General features: G+C 35.5%; 1 protein-coding gene across 2 annotated transcripts in view; it reads right to left on the reverse strand.

Annotated features, from left to right (window-relative positions):
* The window catches only part of Rab5a (RAB5A, member RAS oncogene family), a 28,213-nt gene extending 3,186 nt beyond the window's left edge, over positions 1-25,027 (reverse strand). The window contains exons 1-5 of one of the 2 annotated variants that reach the window (XM_015494361.1): positions 24,836-25,027; positions 21,446-21,704; positions 5,836-5,987; positions 5,443-5,565; positions 2,496-2,589 (exon numbers count right to left, since the gene is read on the reverse strand). In XM_015494361.1, coding sequence (XP_015349847.1) covers positions 2,496-2,589; positions 5,443-5,565; positions 5,836-5,987; positions 21,446-21,608 — 532 coding nt within the window. In that variant the 5' untranslated portion in view covers positions 21,609-21,704; positions 24,836-25,027. The remainder of the gene's footprint in view (positions 1-2,495; positions 2,590-5,442; positions 5,566-5,835; positions 5,988-21,445; positions 21,705-24,835) is intronic. The other variant, XM_015494362.1, reaches the window with a different exon arrangement.

Below are 25,027 nucleotides of genomic sequence, written 5' to 3' on the forward strand. Positions count from 1 at the left end.
GCTCTACTACTGAGCTACAACCTCAACCCAGTGAAGTCTTAATACCATGGAAAACTTGAAAATCCAGGCTGATTTGAGCAACCTATTATCTCCTTGTTTCCTGTTATTAATTTTTAAAATGTGATTATGCGCATAACTTGTCCCATTTGTAAGAACAGCATGTTGTCATATATAATCTTTCAAATGGTACTAGTATTTCCTTAGCAAATTACTTAAGTTTTTCAGGAAAACATCTTACACAACAGGCAAGTTTTTTTTTTTTTCCCCATTTCAAATAACCCACCATTAAGCTTGATCACCTAGTGCAAATTATGAGTCCTTGGATGCTTTTACCGGGTTTTCTTTAGCCTTTGATGCAGTTATTAATTGGTTAATTTGTTAAGTTCAATATAAGAATGTTTCTTTTGGAGGGTCAGAATTGTGTACACCCTAGTTAAGAATCGCTGGGATGAGAATAATGCCAGGGTCAAGAAAACTGTGGAGGCAGTAAACTCTTGATAACTACCAAACTAGACCCCCTTCAGGCAGACTCTGCATACCTCAACACCACTGGAAGTAGGTTAACAGAAATATATTTTGTTTTTGTTAATTTTTTTTTTTTTTAAAGGCTTGATACTGGGCTGGGGTTGTGGCTCAGTGGCAGAGCGCTTGCCTCACATGTGTGAGGCACTGGATTCAAATCTCAGCCCCACAATAAATAAATGAATAAATTAAGATCCATCAACAGCTAAAAAAAGGCTTGAATACTACTCAAACTTTATTACCTATAATCAAAAACTGAAATAGAAATTACCATGCTAAAAGCAAAGATATTGTTTTGCCTTCCTTCTTTACCCTTGTGCCTTCATGTCTGAAATCTTCTACAATGTTTACATTAAAATAATTTTTGGGGCTGGGAATGTAGTTCAGTGGTAGAATGCTTACCTAGCAAGCATGAGGCCCTGGATTCAATCCCCAGCACTACACCACCACCAACAAAACAAACAAAAACATCACCCTCCACCAAAAACCAAACCAAACCAAACCAAACTACCTAAAATAATCGATTAGTCAATCTTTATACTTATGTATAATGTACTTTTCTGAGTTATATTAATACTTCAAAAAACGTGAGAAACAGAAGTAGTGCTCTATTCAGAGCAAAGGAGAAACCAAATTATTGATTAGCTAAAAAAGAAATATTATGTCTAAATATTGCTCTGAGTTTTTGTCTTGTTTTAGGAGTCTATATGTATCTGTTACCACAAATGAGTAAGGTCAGAAAATATTAAATGGAAAATCCCAGAAATAAACAATTGACAAGTTTTAATCTGCATGCTGTTCTGATTCAAAGGAAGAAATTTTGTACCATCCTGCTCTGTCCAACCTGGGACATGAATCATCTCTTTGTCTAGTATATCCACATGTATATGCTACTTGCCCATTATCAGCCCCCACTACTCCCCTCCCCTCTTCTACTACTAGCTATATTTCCAACCTTTGTTTTTTTATTTTGAGACAGGGTCTTGCTAAGTTGCTTAGGGCCTCGATAAGTGGCTGAGGCTGATATTAAACTTGAGATTTTCCTTTCTCAGCTTTCCAAATCACCAGGATTACAGACATGTGCCACTGCACCCTGCTCCCAATACTTCTTAGTAGCCATCTTAGTTATCAGATTTACTGTTTCAGTATTGTAGTATTTTGTTCAAGTAACCCATATTTTGCTTAATAAAGGCTCTGAAGTGCAAGATGATAGATGCTGGCAGTCTATAGATGCCAAATAAAAACCATTAAGTGCTTTTTTCAAGTGAAAAGGTAAAAGTTATGGATTTAAAAAAAAATCTGATACTAATGCTGCTAGGATCTGAATAAAAGCAAATACTTGGGATTGCAGATGGAACTCAAGACTTTTGAGGCCCTAGGTTCAATCCCCAGCATCAATTAAAGAGAAAATAATCTGTGAAATTGTGATGGAAAGAGAAATCTGTGCTAGTTTTGTTGTTTCATGTCAAACTGCAAAAGTTATGCCCACAGTATGTGATACCTAGTTAAAAGATGAAAAAAGGTCATTTGTTTCAGAGTCAAGGGGAAAAAAGATTGAAAAGGCATTAAAAATAGGAGTTCAATACTATCCAAGGTTTTAGGCATCTGCTGAAGGTCTTGGAATGTACTTCCCATAGATAAGGAGGAATTATTTGGTATAAAAAGTATACCATAATAGAAAAATATGTATTTACCCAAACTTTTCGGTGAAAGCTTTGGGAAAATCTGTTTAACTATCAATCCACTCCCAAGCATAACTCATCTGGAAGAAATTTGCCTAAATTGAAGCGTTACAACCTAATAGGTAGTGACTTTTCAAGTCTAACGATATTATCAACAGTGTTGCTTAGCAGAAGGAACCTTGAAAAGTAGTACAATTTTTAAAAAGCAAAGAATGTTTAATTCAGATAAATCAAATATATTCCATACTTGTTTTGTTTATCATTTGAAAAAAAAAGTATTATTAACCTTACCTATTGCCATGAATATTTCATTTACATTCATTGATGTTTTAGCTGATGTCTCCATGAATAATAAACTGTTGTCATCTGCATAGGACTGTGCTTCCTGTTTACAGAAAAAGAAATGAGATACATTCCTTGGACATATACTATAACTGCTTTATTTCTGTTGCAGAAAAAATGAGGCTTCTTATCCACACTCCAACTTGGTTATCTATAATCAATAACTATGTAATATGCTATAACAAAGATAGAAGCACTATCTGGGGATAATTTTACCATGTAATATACATATATATTTCACCTTAACTTCTTACACTATCTTCCCTTAATCATCTGGTCTAATTTTAAATCTGCTTTTTAATAATGAGTTTGGGGCAGGTGTGGGGGTAGGGGATTATTACCCTATTCTAAATATAAAACTCTCTTTGATTTCAATGGTGATTTTTACTTATGCCTATATTAACTGTAATGAAGACTAAGAGAAATCAAATGTCTAAAACTGACTTCAATCACTGAATGACATCCTCATGTTTAATTTTTAATGACTTCTATAGTAACACAATTTTGAACATCTCATGAATCATTCCTTTCAAAATTAGACTGCCGCCTCACATTTTTGTCATACTTTATAGTTTACATATATTATTGCTTTTTATCCTCATAGCTGTTTTGAGTAACAACCAATTATCTGTCCCATTTGACAAACAACCGAGGTTCCTTTGAACTTTAATATGACAGGGCCACTTTTGACTATAATTTAGTGCTCTCTATATTATTCTATAATGGGGAAGTAACTGTCTAGGAAAGAATAATAGATGTTACTACACCTCACACAGTTGGTACAAGAACTGAATGAAAACTATGCATGTAATATGCTCAGCTTAATACCTAATGGTGCAAGAAATAGTTTGCTTTTGATCAGTGCATGCATTCCATCTATCACCATCGAAAAAGAAAGATAGAAAACAGGGAAGAGATAGTGGTTGGAGTGGGATCAGATAACAAATATCCAGGGAAGATTAGTGGACTAGAAGGTGGAGAACAAGAGGGAGGGAGGGCAGGGGAGGAAATATTGAATTAATTTAACAAAACCATGTTATATGCATATATAAATACCAAAGGGAATTTCACCTTTATGTAATATGTAGAAAGTACTAATCAGACACAAATAAAGAGGAGCCGGGCATGGTGGTGCATATCTGTAATCCCAGTGGTTTGGGAGGCTGAGGCAAGAAGAATCATGAGTTCAAAGCCAGCCTTGGCAAAAAGTGAGGTACTAAGCAACTCAGTAAGACCCTATTCTCTATAAAATACAAAACAGGGCTGGGGATATGGCTCAGTGGTTGAGTGCCCCTGAGTACAATCCCCGCCACCAGAAATAAATAAATAAATAAACAAATAAACAGAGCTGGGGATATAGCTCAGTTGGTTGAGTGCTTGCCTTGCATTCACAAAGCCCTGGGTTCAATCCCCAATACTACACACAAAAAAAGAAAGAATGAAGGAACCCAGGACCTTGTGCATGTGAGGCGAGCACTCCACCAACAGGAAGGAAGGAAGGAAAGGAGGAAGGAAGAGAGGGAGGGGTAAAAGGAATATCAGTAGAGTACAGAAAAGACAATGGAGGAGGGGGGAATGGGAACTGAAATCAAATTCCTTGCATAAATGATTTGTCAAAATGAACCAAACCACTATGTATAACTATAAGGCTCTAATAAAAAAAATGAACATTATTTCATCCCTGATATTTGACCACATCCAGACCTTTCTGGTAGACAAGCTAAGAGCAAAAAAACCCCAATAATTTTAAAAGGGTTTAATTAGAGGATTTCAAATGATTAACACTTGCTTTGTAAAAAAAATTGTGTATGTGTGTGTGCCCGCATGTGCAATTCTGAGGACAAGATCCAGGGATTATGCATATGCTACGCAAATGCTCTACCACTGAGTTATACCTCCCACCCCCATCTAGAGTTATATTTTAATGAGCATTTTATACATCTGATTTATAAAACAGATTTTATAAATCTGTTATTTTCATGGTTTTAAAATCATTTGCCCCCATCTCAAAAAAGTGCCTTCAAGTTAAATTCAACATACCTGGAAATCTACATAATAAAGCAAAAATTCATTTATAATTCTGAATTAGCTGTCACAAATAATATACAAACTAGATCTTAAGTGTTTTTTCTTCTTTGGTACTAGGATTGAACCCAGGGATGCTCTATCACTAGGCTCTATCCCTAGACCTTATTTTTGAGACAGCGTCTCATTAAATTACTCAGATTGGCCTTGAACTTCCAATCCTCCCACCTCAGCCTCCCAAGTAGCTGTGATTACAGGGCTGTATTATTGTATCAGGCAAGCAATCACTTTTGCTTATGTATTTCTGCACTGTTCATGAGCAATTTTTTTGGGGGGCGGGGAGTACTCAGGGATTGAACCCAGGAGCACCCAGCCACTAAGCCTCATCCCCAGCCCTGTTTTGTATTTTATTTAGAGACAGGGTCTCACTGAGTTGCTTAGTGCTCACTTATGCTGAGGCTGACACAGAACTTATGATCCTCCTGCCTCAGCCTCCTGAGCCACTGGGATTACAGGCCATGGGACACCGTGCCAGGTTGTGAACAATTTTTTAAAATTGTTTAGGTTGACAAAATCTTTGAAACAGTGTATATATATCACAATAATATATGGCTTAAAAATTCAGATTTATCAGGAGAAAAAAAAACTGTGTGTTATGTGCACATGTGCAATTCTGGGGACAAGATCCAGGGATTATGCATATGTTAGGCAAATGTTCTACCACTAAGCTATATCCTTCAGCCCCATTTAGAGTTACATTTTAACATGCATAGCACTTTTATAAATCTTTTATTTTCTATTATTTGCATGATTTTAAAATAATTTGCCAAAAAAAAAAAGTGCCTTCAAGTGAAAGTTAAATTCAACATACCTGGAAATCTACAGCTCTTTTATTTGCTAGATCAGCCTTGTTTCCTGATAAAGCTATTACAATGTTGGGACTTGCTTGCCTCTGAAGTTCTTTAACCCAGTTTTTGGCTCTTGCAAAGGATTCCTGTTAAACAGAGGAATAGCTATTTGGCACAGCTCAAAAAATGGTAAGGAAGCATCTTCATGAGATAAGGCTTTAAAAGGTGACTCTACAGGAAGGAAATTTCTTTGGACTGTTTTATTATTTGAGACATTTTTTCTTTTTTAATCAAAAAGCTTTAGTAGAAAGGTTCTATTTGACTATCAAAGGATTTTCAAAATCTCTCATCAAAATTCTGAATACCCAAAACAGATATTCAATCTAGTTTCAATGTTTGAAGGCATTTGTACTTACCTCATTTGTGATATCATATACAACTATGGCTGCTTGTGCTCCTCTGTAGTACATTGGTGCTAAGCTGTGGTATCGTTCTTGACCAGCTGTATCCCATATTTCAAACTTTACCGTTGTGTCATCAAGACACACAGTTTGGGTCAGAAAAGCAGCTGAAAAAAAAATATATCACTAAGTTCATCATTTTCTTGCAAATGCCTTCATAATATAAAAAATACTTGGAAAATGTGATCATAGCATACCTGCAGTTAATACAAACTTAAAGTAGTTGCAAACTCTGTACTTCAAAACTAGATTTTATAGATGTCTACATGAGACCTCTGCAGTGAAATTACATACAGAAAAAGGTTTAATAAAAATTTTATAAAAATTTTGTTGTGGGGTTGTAGGTGTAGCTCAGTGGGAGATCACCTGCTCAGCACATACCAGGCCTTAGGATTTATCTCCAGAACTGCAAAAATGAACATTTTGTTATAATTTTAAAAAGTTTAAGAATGTGTTTCTAAATTGCAAAGCAATTTAAGTATATGTAAATTAATATTCTTGACCAACGTGGAGAAAAAACAGCTGTCCTCTGCATCTATGAATTCAACCAAGTGTGGATTGAAAACATCCACAAAAAAGCATCTCTCTGCTGGGTATGGTGGCACATGCCCATAATCCCAGTGGCTTGGGAGGCTGAGGCAGGAGGATCCCAAGTTTGAAGCCAGCTTCAGCAATTCAGTGAGATCGTGTCTCAAAATAAAAAAAAGGGGTTGGGGATATGGCTCAGGGATTGAGTGTCCCTGGGTTCAATTCCTAGTACCAAAAACCCCCAAAACCTGAACACATACAGATTTTCTTTCTTGTCATTATTCCCTAAACATTACAGTATAGCAACTATACACACAATATTTACACTGTATTACATATTATAAGTAATCTAGATGATTTGAAGTATATGGGAGAACAGAGATAGGTTACATGTACTTTATAAAGAACCCGAGCAGTAGCAGATTTTGGTACCTGTGGGGATGGTTTTGGTATGTATGATCTAGAAACAATGCCCCACAGATACCTACAAACAACTGTATATTTATAAACAACATCTGCATTGGTAACAATATACCTTGTTCCATTTTCCTGTTTTTTATTGGCACATTATAGCACATCATTACTTCAGTGTAGATTTAATTTGTTACATATATTTAATATTCGCTACTACCTCTTTTGTCCTTTGCTCTAAGAATTTTTGGATTTGTACTTTTTTGTCTGTGCTTTTCTGATTCCAACTTTACTAAGAAAGTACCATTATAAAATAATATTTTCTTGTTTAATTAGAAGATCCACACATAAGGGCTGGGAATATAGTTGGGTGGCATGTCTGAAACCCATCAATCACCAGCAAAACTCCCCCCCCCCAAAAAAAACCCCCCCCACACACATAGCCTACTTCAGCAGCTTGCTGGTTAATAGCCATCATACCTTACAATTCCTCTCCTCCATTAACTTTGATACTTAGATCCCTACTCTGCCCTGTCACTCATTGTAAATTGTTGGGTTCCTCCCTCCCTTTTAGTTTCAGCTCATTAAACCTCTTCCTAAATTTGAATTACAAAATTTTCTGAAACTGTTATATCATCCAAAATAATGTGATGCATCTGTATTTTAACAATACATCTATTTTTCATAAGATTGGCTAATTAATATTAAATGTGACAAGTCTAATTAAATGCATTTCTTTAATATTAGATTGACTATTTGTTTCTCATGGTGTTTTTTAATAGGTCAACTGGTTGCTGGTTTTAGTACCAGCAACTATAATCTTATGAATTTTGCAAACTTAATTACAAATGTCTGGTGAACTAGATTCTAATGCACCGTTTTATGAGTTCTCAAATAGTCTTATTTAAGATATATTCTATTTCAGCTCAAACTTCTTTTGCCAAACATAAGTCTTTTCTCAAATCCTGTATTTGTTTCAAGGATACACAGACTGTCATGAAAACAACTCTTATAGAATAAAAAATATTTCTTAACAGCTGAAATCAAGAACAGTTTGATGCAAACTCGGCAGATATTGTTTTCTCTTTTAGACATACAATGACCACAAAGCACATTAGTAATAAAAATATTCATTTAAAATTCTGTAAATCAACCCTAGGCTCAGGGAAAATAAAACTTTGCTGCTTCAAAGAAAATATAGTGTAATACTCAAACCAGTTAAAACTACCACAAAGACCACCAATTTTCTTTAAAACATGTACAAAAATGCCACATAAAATACAGGCAAAGAAATATACATTAAAAGAATAATGGCCCCTGAGCAAACAGAGACACTTTCAGGAATTCAAAGCTATTACAGTAAGACTAAAAGAAAACTTAAAGTATTTTTATTAAAAAAAATTTTAAAATTATTTAAAATTTTTTAACATTAATAAGACATCTGTGTTGATATCCAGTCCAAATACATACATAGGATTCTTCCTCAGAATTTAGCAAATGTCTTATCCTTCAAGCTAAAATCAGATTATATTTAACAGCAAAGCTCTTAGGCATTCTCTCTAAATCATAAAACAAGGACATCCAATATCACCATAATTTAATATTATTTCATATATTCTTATGACAAAATAAATTATTAAAAAGATATGTTCTTTGAGAGAAGCAGGATTGCCAAAACGTTTGTTAAATTTGGCTGGAACAAATTGAAGTCAACACCATTACAATACACTGGCAATAACCAAGTGAAAACATGTGAGAAAGGGAAAGCATCTCAGTTTAACAAAGAACATAAACAATCATTCCTTAAATCCACTTAGAAATGATTCTTCATCCCACCCTAGTTATTATCTCCTTTGTGCTCTTAGTTCCTTGCGTAATGACGTTTCACACTTTTTATAATTAGAGTTCCCTGAGAAATGACTATAGCTCCTCTCTAGCATTTAATATAAATCCTCATTCATAGAGACATTGAAAACTTTGTTCAAAGAATAAAGTTCACGTCGCTGGGGTTGTGGCTCAGGGGTAGAGCGCCTGCCTGGCATGTGTGAGGCACTGGGTTTCAATCCTCAGCACCACATAAAAATAAATAAAATAAAGGTATTGTGTCTATCCACAACATCAAAACAACAACAAAAAAGTAGTAGTTCAAAAACTGATATGTGGAACCATTTATGGGCTATTTTAGATAAGATCTAAATTAAAAGTTTCCAACTGGGAATAGATATTTCAAGTTATTATTATAAGGTTGAGTATCTCTAATCCCAAAATCTGAAATATTCCCAAAATTAAAAAATTGAGCACTGACATGATACCACAGTAGAAAATTAAACACTATGGAATCTATAACAAATTTATAACAAAATAAATTATTAAAAAGATATGTTCTTTGAGAGAAGCAGGATTAAAAATTTGTTTAAAACTTATTTAAAATATTCTATCAAATTGTTTTATGAATAAAATTATTTAAAATATTCTATAAGATATGAATCTTGGGCTGCAGTGCAGTTGTGGCTCAACAGTAGAGCACTCGCCTACTACAAACAAGGGGCTGGGTTCAATCCTCAGCACCACATAAAAATAAATGAAATAAAGGTACTGTGTCCAACTACAACTGAATATATATATATTTATATATCTATCTATCTATCTATCTATCTAAAAGATATGAATCGTATTTTATAGATAAGGTGATATCTATAAGACTACAGAGTCTTGCTATAATTGCCCAGGCTGGTCTCAAACTTTCGGTCCTCCTGACCCAGCCTCCTGAGTAGCAGGAATTACAGGTGTGGGTCACCATTCCTGGCTTGATTTGAAGCATTCTGGATAAGGAACACTTATAACCCATATAACTAAACATGATCTCAAACAAAAAACACTATCAAGATATTTTTAACTTGCTAACACTGTTCATATATGAAAAACATCATAATTTTGGGAAGGGGAAAAAGACTAATTAATATTAGAGGTCCAAGTAGTTATTACAATGTATCAAAAATAGTCAAGTGCTATGGCACAAACAGGACAGAAATATTACTGGAGCAGAATAGCCTAGAACACAAACTCTTGTACACACACACACACACACACACCCCCCAAGTCCTTAATGACAACCCAGAGTTCTCAAGTATTCAAATACAACTATAGTGTTCAGCTTCTCTTAAAATTCAGTGCAGTATAACTAAAATTTAAGTGACATCTTCAAATCCTTATTGCTCCTAAAAAAAAAAAAGCTTTACTAGTCATTTATAAAAATAAATTCTGCCACTAGAAATATTAACTACTACATCAATACCGTAGCAACATTAACCAACCACAAACTTACCTGAATCTGAAAAACCACTTTAATTTATCCAAAATGATTATTTTCTGGCTAAGAACCATCACTTTCTTAGACCTCTTCATTTTCTCTTGACTTCCATCACCAGCACTAGCAGTTGGTTTTCTTTTCAGGCCCATATTTCACAAAGAAACATCTTTTATCACTTCGAGAGTTACTGCATACTCGATGACAAGTAGAGAAAAACAAAGCTGCATTGAGATGCAGGTGCTGGCCTATCTAATAGACTCCCTCTTTGAGCTACATGATGAACTCCTATTAGCAAGTTTGGTAGGCAAGCCAAGGAACGTTTCTTCCTCAGCAAAACTACAAATTACTATATCATAGAGCTTAAGGTCAATGGAGAATAGCTAAAACCATATATATAAATCTGCAAATACCAAAGGCCCATAGTATGTGAGACCCTATATAATGAGCAAGGAAGAGACACTAAAATACTCTGGGCAAATGAAAAAATATTTGAATTGCTATTGTTAACCCAAAGATTGGTGAAACCTAAAGATAAGCTCCCCTACATCTAATATGATCCTATAAAAACTGAAAAACATACCATTCCCACCCCAGGTCACAATTATTATTTACAGTGCCAAGAATCAAACCCACGGCCTTATTCACACCAGGAAAGCACTCTACCACTGACCTACATCCCCAGCTCTCCAAGTTATTATGTATCAACTTTGATAGAAAAGAAATATTTTTTGGAATTGTGAAAAAATGTCAGATATGACAATCAGGTTTGATTATACAAAAATTTGAGACTTCAAGTTTGCAAAGGTGAGTCATACATCCAAAACACAGGGATTTAATATTTTAATATGTAGAAAGCTCTAATGAATCTAATGAATCTTAAATGCCTCAACAATAATTGTGTAAAGACAATTCACAAAAAGAATACAGCAGAAAAGTAGTCAACATTACTAGTAATGAACAAAACTATCCATATAGCAAAAACAATTCTTATCTTCTGAACCAGCAAGATGAAACAAAAAGGATATGGCAAAAACCCATGCTTTGTATTTGAGACAGGGTCTTGCTAAATTGCCCAGCCTGGCCTCAAACTTGTGATCCTCCTGCCTCAGCTTTCAGGGGAGCTAGGATTAAGGCAAATTCCATGGCACCTGGCTGTTTTTGAAGTAATTCTTTTTGGGGAGGTTACTGGGAATTGAACTCAGGGACACCTGACCACTGAACCACATCCCCAGTCCTATTTTGTATTTTATTTAGACTGGGTCTGAGTTGCTCAGTACCTTGCTTTTGCTTTGAACTCATGATCCTACTACCTCAGCCTCCTGTCCTGAGCTAAGGGATTACAGGAGCCCAGCTTGGAAAGAATTATGCCATAAAATGCTAATATTTGTTAATCTAATAATTTCATGGAATCTATAAAAGATTATATAGGGATAAAAAGTACAGAAATAAACCTTTATGCAGAAAGAATTTAATATTTAGTGATTGGTAAGTATTAAATAGCAATTAAATTATGTTAAAACTAGTTTTAAGATGATCTGAGGAAGAAATACACACATTACACATGTGTATATATACATATATCTAAATTTCTGGCAGGAATAGGGAGGGTATACTTACAAAAATATGAACAGAAAAGCATTAAAACAAAACAAAAAAAAAAACAACTAAAACAGTAGTGTCCCCACAAGGTAGATCACAATGGATTATCCTCTGTAGAACTTTTAGAAATTATATTTAGGTTTCTGTTAAAACTCTAGGATATATTAACTAAAAAGAGGGGAAGGGCCCTGTTCAAGATCTCAGAAGTAGAAAGGAAGACTGTGATCATAACATCGAAGTTGTTTTTTTTTTTTTTAATGAAATTGATGAGTAAGGAAAGCAAAGGTTTTTAGAATCAACCAAAGAATTAAATAAATGAGTTCAATGGATCTGGATCAAACATTTAGATGAACATCCAATAAGCGGGATGGATAATAAGAAGTAAACCAAGTTGCACCAAGACCCAGGTACCAAAATTGTAAAAACAAACTGATTTGCTGGGGGAAATGAGTACTAATAGCAATACTCTTAACAGAGTTTCTCAGACATAAGCACTTACTTCAGAAGATTAAAACTATACACAGAGAAGAATATATGGATAGTCTAGAGAAGATTATAAGCAAAATAAAATTGAGATCATTTTTATTTCCTGTAAAACTGCATGTGTGTAGAGAAAAGCACCTGGTAGGGGATGACAGAAGAGATGCTCATGTATAGCCAGGGAAAAGTCAGCTTTCAGCTAATATAGGGAAGAGAAGAAAGGGGTCAAATATAGAGCAGGGCAGAAATAAAGCATACACACTGACTAAATTCAAACAGAAAATACTGTAGCCAGACACAGATTACAGTGGTGGACACCTGTAATTCCAGCTAATAGGAAGAATAAGGCAGGAGGATTGCCAAGTTTGAGGCCAGCCTCTACAACTTATCAAGACACTGTCTGAAAAGAAAAAGGACTGGGGATGTAGCTTAGTCATAAAGTACCCTGGATTTAATTCCTTGTTCCAAAAAGAAAAACAACAAAACAAAAAACTCCCAAACTTTCAGGGCTGACAGCCTGTGGTTATATCTACAAGAAGCCTTTGCTCACAGGACTGAACAATTTTTCAACAGGAACATAAACATAGTATAAATTAATATAATATAAACGTATTTAATAGGAATATAAATCTAGACTGGACTATATTCCAAAATATGGAACTGGAAAGTAGAATAAATATATACATTACAAAGAGGAAAGTAAAAAAAAAAAAAATTAAGAGAAGGGGAAGATGTTACTACAATTTATTACAAGTATTAGGCAAAGGCTCCCAAACAAATAGTACAGAAAAAGTTAATGACATTAACTTAGTTTTAAAGAATATAGATAGCTATAAATAAAAATGTCTATGAAAGACACTTTATCTATAGAGAATAGACACTTCATTAAATAGTTCAACAGTACTTTAAAATCCATTAAAAACTCCTTTAAGGTAGGAAGCCAGCATCCCGATATTTTGCAAAGGAGGATTCTTTCCCTCATCTCCTGGTCATCTTTCATGATGTTTCCTGCCTTCAAAGGAATCTTCCAGAACTTTAAAGACATGACTAGACTTCAAAGTGATTCGTACATGCTTAGCAATAAATCTACCTGCAAAGTGAATTTAAAAGTTCTGATAGTTGAAAATTTTACAACATATGAATAGAAAAGGTTCGTGGAGGGAGAGGAGAAAGGGGAAGACTTTAAACCTCAGATTAATAGTTACTGGGGGAAGTGGGGAAGAGAGGGAAACCAAACAGTTACAAGAAACCTGTAATCCCAGAACCTAATTATCTATGACAGGCAACTCTTCAAAGAAATTGGGAGTGCTCTAAGGGAAAAAAGTGATGAATAATGCTCAGTGGTAAAACACCCTTGGGTTCAATCCACAGTACAAAAGTAAGTTTCTGAGTTTTGGGGTCATTTGTTTCTCAACAATGAATAACAGTATTAAAGTAAAAAAAAATATATAAACTACATATATCTGATGTGTTTCAAAATTTGTAAAACAACAACAATCTATGAGTAATATTAATCTTGAATGATATGCTACAAAGTGACATATCTGGTGAAAATAATTAAATGGGCAAGCAGATGAGGAAGACATTTTTTTTGTTGTTATTGGGGATTGAACCCAGAGTAGTGTACATGCTAGGCAAATGCTCTCCTGCTGAGCTATATCCCCCAGTCCTTTATGTGGATGCATTTTACGAAAACAGTGATATTAATTTAGGAACATGATAATATCCTAATATTCTTTATCTAAAGTTCTTTACTTTCATATTATTTTCCTTAAGTGACACATAAATAAAAAGGATCCCTGGAAAACAAACACACACAAAAAGAAAATACACAGGCTGGGGATGTGGCTCAAGCGGTAACGCGCTCGCCTGGCATGCGAGGGGCGCTGGGTTCGATCCTCAGCACCACATAAAAATAAAATAAAGATGTCGTGTTCACCGAAAACTGAAAAATAAATAAATACATAAATAAGGAAAATACTCACATATTCTCTCTCAGAATTACAGAACAAGGGTTGCACTGAAGATCCACCTTGAATCTCATTTGTCAGTTGCAAAACATTAGGCAAACTATTTAAACTACTGCCTCAGTTTTCTTATCTATAAAATTAGTATTTACTTATAGCCATGGTAAACTACAGATGATACTGTAGTTTAAATATTGTGAATTTTACAAATGCATCTAGCCATTTTAAGTATACTATTTTATTTCCCGATATTTCTTTAAAGTCACATTTTTCTAAAACTTGCAAATTATTTATGAATGCAAGAGAGCAAGAAAAAGAATTCTATTCATGTTCGAATGGTAACATGAACTCATTCCTACAAAGGGGAATAAATTCTGGCTTTAGTTTTACACAGAGATAAAGACCTATTTTTTGAGAAAAGTTGAAAAGTGTCAGTAATTATGTAGTAACTACAAATGAGATCACCCTCTTGAGTGGAGTTCAAAGAGTATCTGCTATCTTCAACTATCCAAATAGAGGTTAAAAATCCAAAGTGATTGATTCCTCATCCTGTTTCTTTTCACTTATGTTATCTTAAAAAGAAGGTAAATGCTGTTGAGCAACACTTTGAATATTTTGTTTTGCAATATTTGTAAAGCACTTATTTTCAAAGTGCAGACTTCAGTTAATACTCTCTCACCTTGAAGGGTTTAGAAATTAAGTAGCTAGAGTTTCTATTTATGGCAAAAAAGTCAATGATAGCCAGGTGAAGCACATGTAATCTCAGCTATTTGGGAGGCTGAGGTAGAAGGATCACAAATTCGAGGCCAACTTAACTGGTAACTTAAACCCAATCTGAAAAAATAAAGAGGGCTGGGGATATAGTTCAGTGGTAGAGCATACTTGCCTAGCTAATGCAAGGCCCTGGTTCCAATCCCTAGGATAGCCACTCCACAAAACACCCAGTGTACATTGGGAGGCTGAGACAGGAGGACTGCAAGTTCCAAGTCAGTCTTGTCAACCAAGCAAGGCCCTAAGCAACTTTAGCAAGACCCTGTCTCAAAATAAAAAATAAAAAGAGCTTGGGATGTGGCTCAAGGGGTAAATGTCCCTGGGTTCAATCCCTGCCCTCATAAAAAAGATAAGTCCATGATTTAAAAAACTTACTCTTGATGCTTTTCTTTATCTTAGATATTTATGTTTTCTACAAAGAGGCCTTTTGACAAGGCTCTCAATGATGATCCCAAATGATGAAATTATTCTATTATAAAGTCACTCAGAATGCCTCATAAGTAAGTTAGGTACATGCAAAATCAGATTATTATGATACACCACCTAAAAGCGGGAAGATAACACTTTTCAAAATTTCTCATGGTTTTATCAAGTCAGAATTCTGTCCCCCTTGTGGTGCTGGGGATGGAACCCAAGCCTTCCCATAGGTCAGACAAGTGCTCTCCCACTGAACTACACCTGCAGCCCAGAATTCTTATTTACTCCACTAAAAAGCAAATTTTTAAAAAGCTTCCCTCTCCACAGCATTCACCATTAATCCAAACCAACTGTCTTTTCTGTTTCTCTCACTGCATCTACAAGGTCATTCACCCAGAAACCATAAATACTCAGAACAGAGAACCACAAAGCTAGCAAAATTGGACTGAATATAGCCAGAATAGATCAGACCAAGTCCATGCACTAAAGGTTATGCAAATTTACGTTTCTTCAGAATGTAACTGATAGTACACTTTCTTTTTAAGTATATCCTCTTTTGAATATATATGCACACATACATTTATCATAACATCAGTTGGAGATTTAGGCTTAATATAAAAAGTGATAACAAAATGTCACTTTTATAGACTTGCTTTAATATATACACACATTCATATATAGTACTAATTAAAACATTTATTCAATCAGTCACTCGTATGAAACTAAAAGGTCATCTTTGATTTCTAATACTCAGTAAATTTGAATAAAATATATTTTAGACAACCTAATATTACTTTCCAGTATACAACAAAATAAAAACAGTAAATTGGTGAATCAATAGAGGCAGTTCACTAAGTTAGAGCTATTTGGTGAAAGCAGCCTACCAAATATCTTTGAATAATTCAACTACACTAGAAAGCCCCAACAAAATTAACAAAGGGCAAAAACTGATGCTTATAAATAATTCATGAGGGCTGGGGATGTGGCTCAAGTGGTAGCACGCTCGCATGGCATGCATGAGGCACTGGGTTCGATCCTCAGCACCACATAAAAAAACAAGATATTGTGTCCACCTAAAACTAAAAAAAAAATTTTTTTTAAATTAAAATAAAAAAATATTCCTGATTTCCATGAAATAAATTTTAAGAGGAAAAAAGGTTAAAATATATTGATAGTATTATTTAATACGGAGGAAAAATAACAATTTAGAAGAATATCTGTTCTACCCCTGAGCCACATTTCAAACCTTTTATTTCTGAAACAGTCTGGCCTTGAACTTGTAAGTGGTAGCGCTCTCGCCTGGCATGCATGGGGCGCTAGGTTCAATCCTCAGCACCACATAAAAAATAAAGATGTGTGTCCACTGACAAACTAAAAAATAAATATTAAAAAATTCTTTTTAAAAAATTTTAAAAGGCCATTTTTAGGAGATTAAGTAGTACAAATTGATATGAAATACCAACTCTGCCAATTTCTCTAAGTAACACAATCTATCAAATCCCAGCTATACACTTTCTAGAAGAAAATATCATGCAATCAAGACACTATTCTTTTACTTGAGAACAAATGACTAACTTTCTTAAATTTTAACTCAGTGTATAAGGCACAATACGTATTTCTAAAAACATTTTTCTCATGATCAAAAACCCATATGATGGCAATTGGTTTATGGGTCTTCTGTCCTTTCTCAAAATGTACCCCCTTTTTTTCCTTCCCTAGATCAAACACAGAACCTCATGATAGCAAGTACTTTACCACTGAGCCATATCCCAATCATTTTTAGTTTTAAGAAAGGGTCTTGCGGGGCTGCGGCTGGGGCTCAGCAGTATTGCACTTGCTTGGCATGTGTGAGACCACAGGTTCGATTCTTAGCACCACGTATGAATAAATAAAAGAAAAAGAAAGGGTCTTGTTAAGTTACTGAGGCTGGCTTCAAACTTGTGATCCTCTTGCTTTAGCCTCTCAAGAGCTGGCATTATAGGCGTGCACCACTGTGCCTAGCTTCAAAAATATTTAACAATGTGCAGATGCAAAAAGATACCATATACACATGAAGTCTTTCTGAATACTAACAAGGGAAGGCAACAGAAAGCTTTCTGTTTTGGAAAAAAAAATGACTTACTAAAATTTAAATTTCTGGCTGGCTTTTATTTCCGTTTAGAAAGAAACTTTACTTCTACTCCCAGCTTTATTAAGATATAATTGACAAAAACTATATTTACTTGACATATAATGGGATGTTTTGATATGTGCATATATTATGAAATGCTCAAATCAAGCTAATTACATTGCATTGTGTACCAGTTAAAAATAAATTTAATTAAGTGAATTAACATATTTACTACCTCATATACTTACCATTTGGTGCTAGGAATTGAACCCAGGGCCTTGTGCATATGAGGCAAGTATTCTATCAACTGGGCTATATCCCCAGCCCAAGACCCCATTTCTTAATAAAATATTTTTTAAAAAGGGCTGGAAGCCGGGCACTGTGGTGCATGCCTGTAATCCTAGTGGCTAAGAAGGCTGAGGAAGAGGGATCTCGAGTTCAAAGCCAGCCTCAGCAAAAGTGAGATGACAAGCAACTCAGTGAGACCTTGTCTCTAAATAAAATATAAAATAGGGCTGGGGATGTGACTTGGTGGTTGAGTGCCCTTGAGTTCAATCCCCAGTACCCCAACCCTCAAAAAAGAAGAGGACTAGGGCTGTTGCTCAGTGGTTAAGCACCCTTGTGTTCAATCTCTGGTATCAATAATAAAAAAGAAAGAAAAATAACTTGGGGAAGTGCAGGAACACATGCTTGAAATCCCAGCTACTCAGAAGGCTAAGATGGCTAAATTCAAGGCCAGTCTGGGGAACTTAGTAAGAAAGATCCTGTCGCAAAATAAAATAGAAAGGGCTGGGGATGTTGCTCATTGGAGAGTGCTAGCCTATTATGCCAATCCCTATGCCACAAAACACAAACACAAAACATGTCATGCTGACCTTAGGAAATTAGATGGATATTAAATGTAGAAATTGCAGCACTCTACCCAGGGGTTGTAACTGTTGGTAAGTAGCTTAAAAAGAAGGCACTTAACTCCTTTAATTTTGCATATAATCAGTCACTGAATCCTCATGGCAATAAAGAAAAAGCATCATTGGTACAGATTACTGAAAATGATGCAATTCCCTAACAGAGCAAAAGAATATCCTGAATGGGACAAAGAATGGATGACTAGTGAAAATAGGTAAGAAGGAAGGAGTTTTCACAGAAAATGATATTGGATAATGGGATGTGAGCAGAATACAATACTTGTAATTCACAAAATAGAGTATTTGCATGAACAGAATTTTTAAAAATCCTGTAAAAATCGCAGTTTAACAAAAAGAGGGAAGGCAGAAGGCAGGCAGGAAGGCCAGTCAATTATTCCATTTGTGGAAGAACCAACTTTAGTATAAACGTAAAGCTGATTACTCAGAACACATAAAGCAAAATTTCTCAAACTTTAGCATTCATCACAATCATCTGGAGGACTTGTTAAAACCTGGATTGCTGACCCCCTTCAGTATTTGGGAATTTATACTCAGTAATTTCCTAGGTAATGCTGATGCTCGTGAAAAAGGGAACATTAATGTTATTTACTAACCTCTGGGCTAGTTTTAGACAGTAAGGACATATATATCATGCAGATTTTAAACTCTTATGAACTTCCTAAATTGCTATATATAGTACCTACCTACCTGACCTTATCAAAAGTGTTACAAGATCAGGGGAGTGTAGGGTATGGTGAGCAACAAGAATTCAAGTTATTTTTAAGGAGAACCTTAAAATTTACAGAAGGATCTGGAAACCACAAATTCAAGAGTGCAGCATAGAACACAACAGAGATAAAAATTTGAGCACTTGAGAACTAACATTACTAGAGATAAGTAGTCAGTCAAGTAACAAAATAAATATATAAATAAAAATCAGTTAAATTCAAAACAGTTGACCAGGCTCTTTGTTAAGTATTTGTAAGTAATTTCCCCATACATTAGCCCAAACAAAAATATACACTACTTATAAGTCTGGGACCTTTGGGGTTGATTATAAAATAGTTCAAACCTTTGATTAATTAAATGCTTAGGATCTTCCACAGTTCCTAAGGACAAAGAGTGTTAACAAAAGCATAAAAACTAGTGTCCATAGTTGTAATCATAGTGATACTATCTCAAATCCTGAAGAAATAAATATGTTCACTGAAAAAGAATACAATAACCAATAATAGACATTTGGATGCAAATTCCTTTTGAGGTTGTTTTTAAATACCCAGACTTGATCCATATAGTGGAAAACATTAAGGAAACTTTATACATAGAAATTAATCTTTATGAAAAATTCATTAACAAAATATACACAATCTAATTGGTATTAAATGGAAATTTAATACAGATACATAAGACAATGCATATTAATAATGCACTGATATGGGGTTAAATTTTCCTTTTAAATAGTCTTCTTGAATCTTTCTCTATTAGGAAAAAAAAAAAACTTAGAAGATTATTTGATTAAAAAAAAAAAAAAAACAAAAACCTCACCTTGGGCCCTTCAACTTCCCAGGTATTCAATTATATATTTCGGTATGTACATTAAAGTCTTTATTTTTTCATGTGCACTGTGAAAGGTGGGGAGAATAGTTTATAAAAAGTCCCAACCTTTCTGAAGCCAGGGTGTTTAACCCAGAACACCTATGTATTCTGGGAAACCACTGAACATCAAATGGTTTAGGGTGGGTGGACATGACCCAGCAGTCTTTAAATTTTAAAGTCTTTTATTAGATGGGTTAGGTTCCTCTGGCTATAGTTGTATCTGCTAAACCTTCACAACAGATACTATTTCATTATTAAGACAGAGATACTGCAAAGGATATGTAATATATTATGTATCAAAATTCTTTAAAAGCCAAAGTTTTCAAACTCAAGATAAAAGCTTCCTGATAAGAATTACACTGCTGATGCTCAGTAATTATAAAAATAAAACATTACAACAACATATACAGATGTATATCACAGGATATACAGAAGTAAGAGGCTGACAATCACCATTATACTGAATCTCTTAAACCGGATATACAATTTACCTAGTATGTTTCCTTTGTGTAATAAAATTTTCGAGGTAAATTCTATAATTTATCTCACTACAAGGGTCTGATATTATGAATAAAATTCTCAAGTGTATTTGCTCACGAACATCCACTAAAAGTACCGTATAAAGTTCTAAGAATTTACTTCATATCACTGGGCATATGTGTTTTGTGTATTTCTAAAAGACTTTCTTAAATGGGGTTAAACTATATTCACAAACAAGTTAAAAAAATACAGGATGGTAAAACATTTTGAATCTTATAGCCATATGATTTCCTCTGACATCATCTGATTCTAAAGCTTTCTTTCACAGATGAAACAGGTCTAAAAGAGGCTGTTTTATTTCACTGATATACAATTATGGGTTTGATTAACTTCCGTTCTCTATTGGTCTCCTTTTGGTCCTGTATCTTGCCTTTCCCTCATTTCCATCCTACCACAATCACTATGATTATTCTACCTTTTCCTCCAGGTCCCATTTTCCTCTCATGTCCCTGTCCATTAATTACTCACCTTCTTCTATTCTCACTTTAAAGAGGATTCTTACATGCATATCCTAGCAGCTTTTAAACTTAATTAATTTTATAAATTAGTGTAAATAAAAAATACTTGTTACATAGAATTAAAGGTTAATTCTTTTACTATTCATTCTAAAAACAATGTAATTGAGCATGAATTAGTACTAGTTTGAAAAACCTTCCAATCATTATAACTTGGGATTTGATTCTACTCATTTTTATACCTGTATTTTAGCTACAATACAACCATGTTGGTAATTAACCAGGAACCCAAAATATAAAAAGATGCCATCTTAGCAAAAATCAAGATTGGTTTTAAAGCATTGAGTCTGCTGGAACAGCTCTTTTCTTTCCTGAATAATCTATTTAGGTATTCATAATCACCCATTTGGAACACAAAATACTTTTTGTCAATGCAGGATTAAATTAAATGATGCAAGGAAAAAAGAGGCTCTCACCCCCAATAGTACTCTCTTGAAATTCATGAAACTGGCCTTTCACGAAACGAAGGACTAGACTTGATTTGCCAACAGCAGACTCTCCCAGAAGTACTAGTTTGAACTGGCATATTTTATTTCCAGTGTTTGGCCCATTTGGTCTTGTTGCTCCTCGATTAGCCATGTCCAAATTTGAAAGAAGTTTCTAATTTCAGACTTCTAAATGCACTTCCAGGATGCAAAGTGTCAATTTTTTTTTTCCTTCTGGAGGTCAAGAAACCTGTGAAGAAACAAATATAAATTAAATATATGAATCAGTGAAACAAAGCAAGCCTAGTACTCATGACTTATAAGTTTTACCCATAGCACATTGTTATATAATTACAACTTCAACTGGACATTCAATGCCATTTACTTTATTTTACTACTTTTTAAATAAATAATTTAAAGGCATAAGATTCAAGTACCTTGATCACTTTGTAATTTGTAAAATCACTTTGTAATTTTCAGGGCTTTATTTTTTCTAAAGTTAACTTTCCTAGAAGAACATATCCACTGAACAATATAAAGTACAATACTTATAAATGAGGAAACTAAGGCACAGAAAAGTTAAGTAACTTGGCTGAGGTCATACAGTAACTATGACAGAAGTGAGACAGAGCTGAGTTTCAAACCCAGGCAACCTGACAGGTAACTCAAGAGTTCAGTTTCTAAAGCTAGACTACATGGGTTAAAATTATAAATGGAAAACTTCTGCAACACAACTTAGAATTCAGTATTGGAAGGTCTCTGTTAAATATCTTAAGTTGATGATAATTTTAGGGCAACAAATATTTTAAAGCTCCCAAGTTTGTGTGCCTAGTTGATAAAACTAGCCTGAATAACAGATTCTATCTAATAATGCTAATTTTCAATCTCAAAGAAATCAGTGAATATTTGAAGTATTCTCTTTCAGTTTACCCACAAATCAATAGTTCACTCCCACCTTTAACGAAAATCTAAACATAGCGGGGGCGTATGGCACAAGCCCAGCAACTCTCAAGTTACTTGGGAGGCTAAAATAGGAGGACCCCAAGATCACAGCCAGTCTCAGCACCTTAGCAAGACCCTGTCTCAAAATTTAAAAAAGGACTGGGGATTGTGGCTCAGGGATAAGCAACCCTGGGTTCAATCCCCAGTGTGTGTGTGTGTGTGTGTACATAAACATATCTAATTATATTCTTACTAATAAAATACATTAAGTTAATGATTCCCTCCTAAAATCCTTGCTATATTTCATTTAGCCACCTAATAAATTTGCGTTCCCCACAAAATAATTTATATAAGAAACACCCTCAATATGAATTCATCATTAAAATATCCATGAGATCTCGGTTCTTTTTTTTTTTTTTTTTAAAGAGAGAGTGAAAGAGGGAGAGAGACAAGAGAATTTTTAATATTTATTTTTTAGTTATTGGCGGACACAACATCTTTGTTTTTTTTGTATGTGGTGCTGAGGATCGAACCCGGGCCGCACGCATGCCAGGCAAGCGCGCTACTGCTTGAGCCACATCCCCAGCCCCGAGATCTCGGTTCTTAAGACAGCAAAATCACCTTTACGCAAATGCTAGCGATGAAGAATCCTTATCTTTTACCATATATGCTGACATATTTACAATTGAAATGATATGATGCTTAAGTTGCTCCCAAACAATAGGATATTAATAAAACTACCAATTCACTTCACCCTCAAAAATATAACAGATTTGGGGGTCTAATCTTGGCTATACCAATTTTTACTTCTTTAAATTTCCAAGGCTCTATTTCCATAATACCCAACTTGCAAAGCTGTTATGAGAACTGAAAGAGACAATATATGTAAACAACCTCTAATACACTGCCTACTATATAGCAGTTTATGAAATTGGCAATTAAAAGTAGCCCTCTGATAAAACAATGCCCATACATCAATATCGTCATGCAGAGCAAAAATGTACCCAACTCTCAAGACACACATATTATCAATTTAAACACCTGCAAATTTTATCTACAAAACAGTAAAAAACTTATCAAGGACAACATGCTCCAAATTTCTATGACACTTCCAAAATTCAGGGAAAATAGGAGATTCCCAGAGAAAAATCAAAAAAGATTCTCATTTAGCTTAGCTTTTTAAAATAAAATGCTATCAAATCACGAATACTCCTAAGGATCTCAAGCAGAAAATAAACTATATTTAATTATATAGTTACTGTAACATTAAGGTTAAAAATTACATTCAAGGGCTGGGGTTGTTGACTCCATGGAGTGCCTGCTTAGCACACAGGAGGCCCTGGCTTCAATCCCCAGCACCACACACAAAAAATTATGTGCAATCAATCAAATCACTTGTACTCACTACTGAAACTTTTGTTCTTCAAAAGGAGGATTCTGCATAATATGTATTTCAAATTTTTAAAAACCAACGTGTATTCTGTACTTAAAAGTCCTTTTAGGTGTTCTTCAATCCAATACTTTGTGGGCACTTAATTTGTGCAGAGACTGTTCTATGTACTTCTCTTGCCAGTTCAAATTATCTCTATTTTACGTTAAGAATAAAGATTCTGGACGGTCCTGAGTATTCCCAAATACACTTGGGTAGCTTTTTCGTATTAGGTAAAAGGCAAGCTGATTCCATTTCAGCGAGACAAAAACTAAGTATGTGAACTATGACTTTCAGAGTTTAAAAGATCTGGAAGTCTCAGGGAAGTAACCTGCTTCCAGAGAAGGGAATATTAGAGTAAGTTTCATGGTCTCTGCCCGCGAAGGGAGTTCAGAGGCCCAATTATCTTGAATTTCCTTAAAGCCGCGGTTCACCACCTCCCCTAAGATACGAAAAAAGTCTCGGACTAGTTTATTTTCACCAGCCTCCCATCGCTTCCATTACCCGTCTTTGGAAGTCGCAGGTAGGCGGAGCTCCCCAAATCCACACCTGCTGTAGGCCCCGGCTCCCGTCTGGAGACCACCTGAGTAGCTGAGAGCCAAGCCCGGCTGGCTGGCGCGAACGACACGCACCAGCCCCTTCGGTTGCCTTTCTATCCTCCCCTGACCTAGCTTTCACTGCGACCCTTCGGACTGCCAGGGCAGGGGCCGGGCGGAACCGCGGCCTCCAGGACTCTTTCCACGGCGCCATCTTGAGAAGGGAAGAGGGTGACACCCGTCGCTCCCTGAGCTAGTCCCCAAATCTCTGTCTCTGGAGCTCCTTGAGGGATGAGTCACCAGAACTGGCAGGACAAGGCGCCGGGTTCAATAGCTCTCCGGTCCAGAGAGATGATGCACGAGAGGGAGGAGGGGCGGGAGGCTCAGAGCGCGCAGGGCCGCGGACAGGCAGGGGACCGCGGATAACCTGGGGTCTCGGGCCGCTCTGCGCAGGGGGAGGGGCGGCTTGGTTACCTGAGACCGCGCCACGCGAAGCCGCGGGGCCGCAGCTTCCTGGTGGTAAGGCCCAGGCGTGGCCCGAAGGACGAATTAGGCTGTGGCTGCGGCGGCGTCTCCTCCTCGCGCCGCTCCCCTCACACTGGACGGTGAGGAGCTGGAGCCGTGGTGCCGCCCCTGTCGGGCTCCGTCTCCGCCTCTCTCCGCTCC

This window comes from Marmota marmota, unplaced genomic scaffold, assembly GCF_001458135.2.
Source record: "Marmota marmota marmota unplaced genomic scaffold, marMar, whole genome shotgun sequence".
NCBI classification, from domain to species: domain Eukaryota; kingdom Metazoa; phylum Chordata; class Mammalia; order Rodentia; family Sciuridae; genus Marmota; species Marmota marmota.